This window comes from Blennius ocellaris (genome assembly GCF_963422515.1).
Source record: "Blennius ocellaris genome assembly, contig: SCAFFOLD_176, whole genome shotgun sequence".
Lineage (NCBI taxonomy): Eukaryota > Metazoa > Chordata > Actinopteri > Blenniiformes > Blenniidae > Blennius > Blennius ocellaris.
The window spans coordinates 646-7,500 of NW_027661838.1; the positions used below are offsets into that span (position 1 = coordinate 646).

The 6,855-nt window shown below is 47.3% G+C and overlaps 1 protein-coding gene across 1 annotated transcript in view; it reads left to right on the forward strand.

The window, feature by feature from the left end:
• Window positions 1–528: 528 nt before the first annotated feature.
• Window positions 529–6,855, forward strand: part of tlx2 (T cell leukemia homeobox 2) — a gene marked incomplete at both ends in the record, with an annotated part of 7,764 nt that continues 1,437 nt past the window's right edge. Inside the window, 2 exons of the mRNA XM_080522270.1 lie at window positions 529–741; window positions 1,016–1,253. Of these exons, the coding sequence (XP_080378396.1) occupies window positions 529–741; window positions 1,016–1,253 (451 nt within the window). The remainder of the gene's footprint in view (window positions 742–1,015; window positions 1,254–6,855) is intronic.

Consider the following 6,855-nt stretch of genomic DNA (forward strand, 5'->3'; position numbering starts at 1 on the left):
ATGTCTCATTGCTTTCAAAATGTGGGAAAACTTGTTCAATATTATTGCAAATGTTTGCTGATATGAAACTGAAAAACACCAAGAAAAAAAAAATACATCCATAAAAAAATTCACATTTAAATGTAATATTAAAGCCTAAAATGTCATTTGACTAACTTTATTGTAGGACGTGAATGTTTGAGGTTGATCAGAAATGTTTTCCGTCTTGTTGGAGATAAACGATGTGACTCTGCGTGATGTGATTGTTCTGCTGGCAGACGAATGATAAATGTGCATTTTAAATTGTGTTTTGTTGAAATCGCATGAAGCTGGTCTGTGAATGAGCCTCCTGCGTTTCCGCGGCTCCGCCTGATGAAGCTGCTGGTTGTTATGAATGGCGGCTATCTGATGGAGCCGCGCGGCGACGCTCCGGGTTGTAAATCCCATTAAGACGCGCTGCGCTCATCGTCCAGGCTCCGGCCCGCCGGGCGGCGGCCGCTCCAGCTGTGCTCCAGATGTGGGACCTCACTGTGTCTCCCTTTCCTTTAGGGGAGCAGGCAGAGGAGAGCCGAGCCGGAGAGGCGGCGGGGGGCCCGGGGGCCGCCGGGTCCCTCTGTCCCCTCCCCAAAGGAGACCTCGGCCGGGTCCCCGTCTGGAGCACGGTGGAGACGCTCGCCAAGTGCTATTACCCCGAGCTGGCTCACCTGCGGGACGGCACGGGCCTCCTCGCGGACTATGCCTTCCCCAAGGGGGCGTGCCCAGGTGAGTCGGCCGACGCCCCCGCCCACCGGAACGATTCACCTGTGTGTCACTGCGCAGCTTTATGACGTGTGCAGCTGAGACACGTGTCCATCTATTGTCTGTTTTCTAGTTTTTATATGGTAGAATGATCCGCTGGAAGCATTGGAGGCAGAATTACACATTGTTTTTCTGCGTGCGTGTGTGTGTGCATGCGTGTGTGTGTGCATGCGTGTGTGTGCGTGCGTGTGCGTGCGTGTCGGAGGACCCCCAGTCACTCAGTGTGTCCCCCCCCCAGCCGCCCTCTCGCCCTTCTCCGTGACCCGCCGGATCGGACACCCGTACCAGAACCGGACGCCGCCCAAGAGGAAAAAGCCGCGCACGTCGTTCAGCCGCGTTCAGATCTGCGAGCTGGAGAAACGTTTCCACCGCCAGAAGTACCTGGCGTCCGCCGAGCGGGCCACCCTGGCCAAGGCCTTGAAGATGACCGACGCCCAGGTCAAGACCTGGTTCCAGAACCGCCGGACCAAGTGGCGGTGAGACGCCACACACACACACACACACACACACACACACACACACACACACACACACACACACACACACACACACACACACACACACACACACACACACACTTCTTTCGAACGGTTGTTTATTGCCATTTGGAAGCCAATGAGGAGGTAATCTGATTACCGAGCCTCAGTTAAAGGAGCAGGACGCATATTTCAAAAGCAAATTACAATCAGATAAATACATTAACTTAAAGGTTTTAATGTTCCACAGGCCCTAAAGGTTTTTTTACAATGACTTGAGTCTTGACCGACCACAGAAAACCATTAAAAATCACCTTTCTGAGCAGCTTGTTCACTTTAACAGTATTTCACGTGTGTTCGTTGCGTCTACAAGGACATTGGAGACAAACTACATTCCACAATCAATAAATAAACTTTAACGTAAACTTGTGCGTGTAATAAATATTGAGTGTGGTGAAAAGCGCAGTCAGACCAAACAGCCTGTCGCGAGGAACGCGGGAATCGGTTTAGCTCCCGGTTTCCTGCCGCAGCGAGACGGATGCGGTTCCTGCAGCGAGCAGCTGCCGGGGAACATGAGGGATGTCTCCGCGTGACGACTCGCCTCGTAACAAGACGCTGATCACATCAGCAGCGGGGAACGAGGTTATGATAATGCTGTTAACGGTAATGTGTGGCTAATGGATGGAGGTGCTGCGCGCGAGAGACTTCCAGAGGTGCTGCTGCTACCTGACGCTCTGCTGTTTGGACCAGCGCGTCAACAAGTCAACATCCGCTCTGCTCTCACAACAACTGTTTACCGCATTGTTGACAGGAACGTGGGAAGAATTTCTGAATCATTGAATTGAGCAAAAAGAAGAAGGTAGAATGAAGGAAACACCTGCAGCTTCAAGAAAAACCTCATTCGAGTCATGAGGTTTTATAATCGAGACGATCTCACCTGGTTTCCACAATAAAGGCCTGCTGACGTGAACATCTGGAACCAAGACCACGTGATGACTATAGTGGAGTACTGTGTGTACAGTATAGTGGAGTACTGTGTGTACAGTATAATGAGTACTGAGTGTACAGTATAGTGGAGTACTGTGTGTACAGTATAATGAGTACTGAGTGTACAGTATAGTGGAGTACTGTGTGTACAGTATAATGAGTACTGAGTGTACAGTATAATGGAGTACTGAGTGTACAGTATAGTGGAGTACTGAGTGTACAGTATAATGAGTACTGAGTGTACAGTATAATGGAGTACTGTGTGTACAGTATAGTGGAGTACTGTGTGTGCAGTATAGTGGAGTACTGAGTGTACAGTATAATGGAGTACTGAGTGTACAGTATAGTGGAGTACTGAGTGTACAGTATAGTGGAGTACTGTGTGTACAGTATAATGAGTACTGAGTGTACAGTATAGTGGAGTACTGTGTGTACAGTATAATGAGTACTGAGTGTACAGTATAATGGAGTACTGTGTGTACAGTATAATGAGTACTGAGTGTACAGTATAGTGGAGTACTGAGTGTACAGTATAGTGGAGTACTGTGTGTACAGTATAATGAGTACTGTGTGTACAGTATAATGAGTACTGAGTGTACAGTATAATGGAGTACTGAGTGTACAGTATAGTGGAGTACTGAGTGTACAGTATAATGAGTACTGAGTGTACAGTATAATGGAGTACTGTGTGTACAGTATAGTGGAGTACTGTGTGTACAGTATAGTGGAGTACTGAGTGTGCAGTATAATGGAGTACTGTGTGTACAGTATAGTGGAGTACTGTGTGTACAGTATAATGAGTACTGAGTGTACAGTATAGTGGAGTACTGAGTGTACAATATAATGAGTACTGAGTGTACAGTATAGTGGAGTACTGAGTGTACAGTATAATGAGTACTGAGTGTACAGTATAGTGGAGTACTGTGTGTACAGTATAGTGAGTACTGAGTGTACAGTATAGTGGAGTACTGTGTGTACAGTATAGTGGAGTATTGTGTGTACAGTATAATGGAGTACTGTGTGTACAGTATAGTGGAGTACTGTGTGTACAGTATAGTGGAGTACTGAGTGTACAGTATAATGGAGTACTGTGTGTACAGTATAGTGGAGTACTGTGTGTACAGTATAGTGGAGTACTGAGTGTACAGTATAATGGAGTACTGTGTGTACAGTATAGTGGAGTACTGTGTGTACAGTATAGTGGAGTACTGTGTGTACAGTATAATGAGTACTGAGTGTACAGTATAATGGAGTACTGTGTGTACAGTATAGTGGAGTACTGTGTGTACAGTATAGTGGAGTACTAAGTGTACAGTATAGTGGAGTACTGAGTGTACAGTATAATGAGTACTGAGTGTACAGTATAATGAGTACTGAGTGTACAGTATAGTGGAGTACTGTGTGTACAGTATAGTGGAGTACTGTGTGTACAGGATAGTGGAGTACTGAGTGTACAGTATAATGAGTACTGAGTGTACAGTATAATGGAGTACTGTGTGTACAGTATAATGAGTACTGAGTGTACAATATAATGAGTACTGAGTGTACAGTATAGTGGAGTCCTGTGTGTACAGTATAATGGAGTACTGAGTGTACAGTATAATGAGTACTGAGTGTACAATATAATGAGTACTGTGTGTACAGTATAGTGGAGTACTGAGTGTACAGTATAGTGGAGTACTGAGTGTACAGTATAATGAGTACTGAGTGTACAGTATAGTGGAGTACTGAGTGTACAGTATAGTGGAGTACTGAGTGTACAGTATAATGAGTACTGTGTGTACAGTATAGTGGAGTACTGAGTGTACAGTATAGTGGAGTACTGAGTGTACAGTATAATGAGTACTGAGTGTACAGTATAATGGAGTACTGTGTGTACAGTATAATGAGTACTGAGTGTACAATATAATGAGTACTGAGTGTACAGTATAATGAGTACTGAGTGTACAGTATAATGGAGTACTGAGTGTACAGTATAATGAGTACTGAGTGTACAATATAATGAGTACTGTGTGTACAGTATAGTGGAGTACTGAGTGTACAGTATAGTGGAGTACTGAGTGTACAGTATAATGGAGTACTGAGTGTACAGTATAATGAGTACTGAGTGTACAATATAATGAGTACTGTATGTACAGTATAGTGCAGTACTGTGTGTACAGTATAATGGAGTACTGAGTGTACAGTATAATGGAGTACTGTGTGTACAGTATAGTGGAGTCCTGTGTGTACAGTATAATGAGTACTGAGTGTACAATATAATGAGTACTGTATGTACAGTATAGTGGAGTACTGTGTGTACAGTATAATGGAGTACTGAGTGTACAGTATAATGGAGTACTGAGTGTACAGTATAGTGGAGTACTGTGTGTACAGTATAGTGGAGTACTGTGTGTATAATGACAGTTATGACAGAAATGTGTGTGTTTACATTATTTATAACATTATTAATTTTAGAGAGATTTATAGTAGGAAATACACAATCAATCAATCAATCAATCAATCAATCAATCAATCAATCAGCAGAAGCACAATTTAATGTCTCCTTGTATGTATTTATTTGTTTGTTTGTTTGGTTTTTTATTTATTTATTTATTTATTTGAGCAGAAGTTGGGTTTTGTGCTGGATGTACTTTGTAGGGCGCTGGACGTACTTTGTAGGGCGCTGGACGTACTTTGTAGGGCGCTGGATGTACTTTGTAGGGTGCTGGAGGTACTTTGTAGGGCGCTGGATGTACTTTGTGCCGCGCTGGACGTACTTTGTAGGGCGCTGGACGTACTTTGTGCCGCGCTGGACGTACTTTGTAGGGCGCTGGACGTACTTTGTAGGGCGCTGGACGTACTTTGTGCCGTGCTGGACGTACTTTGTAGGGCGCTGGACGTACTTTGTAGGGCGCTGGACGTACTTTGTGCCGTGCTGGACGTACTTTGTAGGGCGCTGGACGTACTTTGTAGGGCGCTGGACGTACTTTGTGCCGTGCTGGACGTACTTTGTAGGGCGCTGGACGTACTTTGTAGGGCGCTGGATGTACTTTGTGCCGTGCTGGACGTACTTTGTTGGGCGCTGGACGTACTTTGTGCCGTGCTGGATGTACTTTGTAGGGCGCTGGATGTACTTTGTGCCGTGCTGGACGTACTTTGTAGGGCGCTGGATGTACTTTGTAGGGCGCTGGACGTACTTTGTGCCATGCTGGACGTACTTTGTAGGGCGCTGGACGTACTTTGTGCCGTGCTGGACGTACTTTGTAGGGCGCTGGATGTACTTTGTAGGGCGCTGGATGTACTTTGTGCCGTGCTGGACGTACTTTGTAGGGCGCTGAACGTACTTTGTAGGGCGCTGGACGTACTTTGTGCCGTGCTGGACGTACTTTGTAGGGCGCTGGACGTACTTTGTAGGGCGCTGGATGTACTTTGTGCCGTGCTGGACGTACTTTGTAGGGCACTGGACGTACTTTGTAGGGCGCTGGACGTACTTTGTAGGGCACTGGACGTACTTTGTAGGGCGCTGGACGTACTTTGTAGGGCGCTGGACGTACTTTGTAGGGCGCTGGATGTACTTTGTGCCGCGCTGGACGTACTTTGTAGGGTGCTGGACGTACTTTGTAGGGCACTGGACGTACTTTGTTGGGCGCTGGACGTACTTTGTAGGGCGCTGGATGTACTTTGTAGGGCGCTGGACGTATTTTGTAGGGCGCTGGATGTACTTTGTGCCACGCTGGACGTACTTTGTAGGGCGCTGGACGTACTTTGTAGGGCGCTGGACGTATTTTGTAGGGCGCTGGACGTACTTTGTGCCACGCTGGACGTACTTTGTAGGGCGCTGGACGTACTTTGTAGGGCGCTGGACGTACTTTGTAGGGCGCTGGACGTACTTTGTAGGGCGCTGGACGTACTTTGTAGGGCGCTGGATGTACTTTGTAGGGCGCTGGATGTACTTTGTAGGGCGCTGGATGTACTTTGTAGGGCGCTGGACGTACTTTGTTGGGCGCTGGACGTACTTTGTAGGGCGCTGGAAGTACTTTGTAGGGCGCTGGACGTACTTTGTAGGGCGCTGGATGTACTTTGTAGGGCGCTGGACGTACTTTGTTGGGCGCTGGACGTACTTTGTAGGGCGCTGGATGTACTTTGTAGGGCGCTGGACGTATTTTGTAGGGCGCTGGATGTACTTTGTGCCACGCTGGACGTACTTTGTAGGGCGCTGGACGTACTTTGTAGGGCGCTGGACGTACTTTGTAGGGCGCTGGACGTACTTTGTAGGGCGCTGGACGTACTTTGTAGGGCGCTGGACGTACTTTGTTGGGCGCTGGACGTACTTTGTTGGGCGCTGGACGTACTTTGTAGGGCGCTGGACGTACTTTGTTGGGCGCTGGACGTACTTTGTAGGGCGCTGGACGTACTTTGTAGGGCGCTGGATGTACTTTGTAGGGCGCTGGACGTATTTGTAGGGCGCTGGATGTACTTTGTGTCACGCTGGACGTACTTTGTAGGGCGCTGGACGTACTTTGTAGGGCGCTGGATGTACTTTGTAGGGCGCTGGATGTACTTTGTAGGGCGCTGGACGTACTTTGTAGGGCGCTGGACGTACTTTGTGGGGCGCTGGACGTACTTTGTAGGG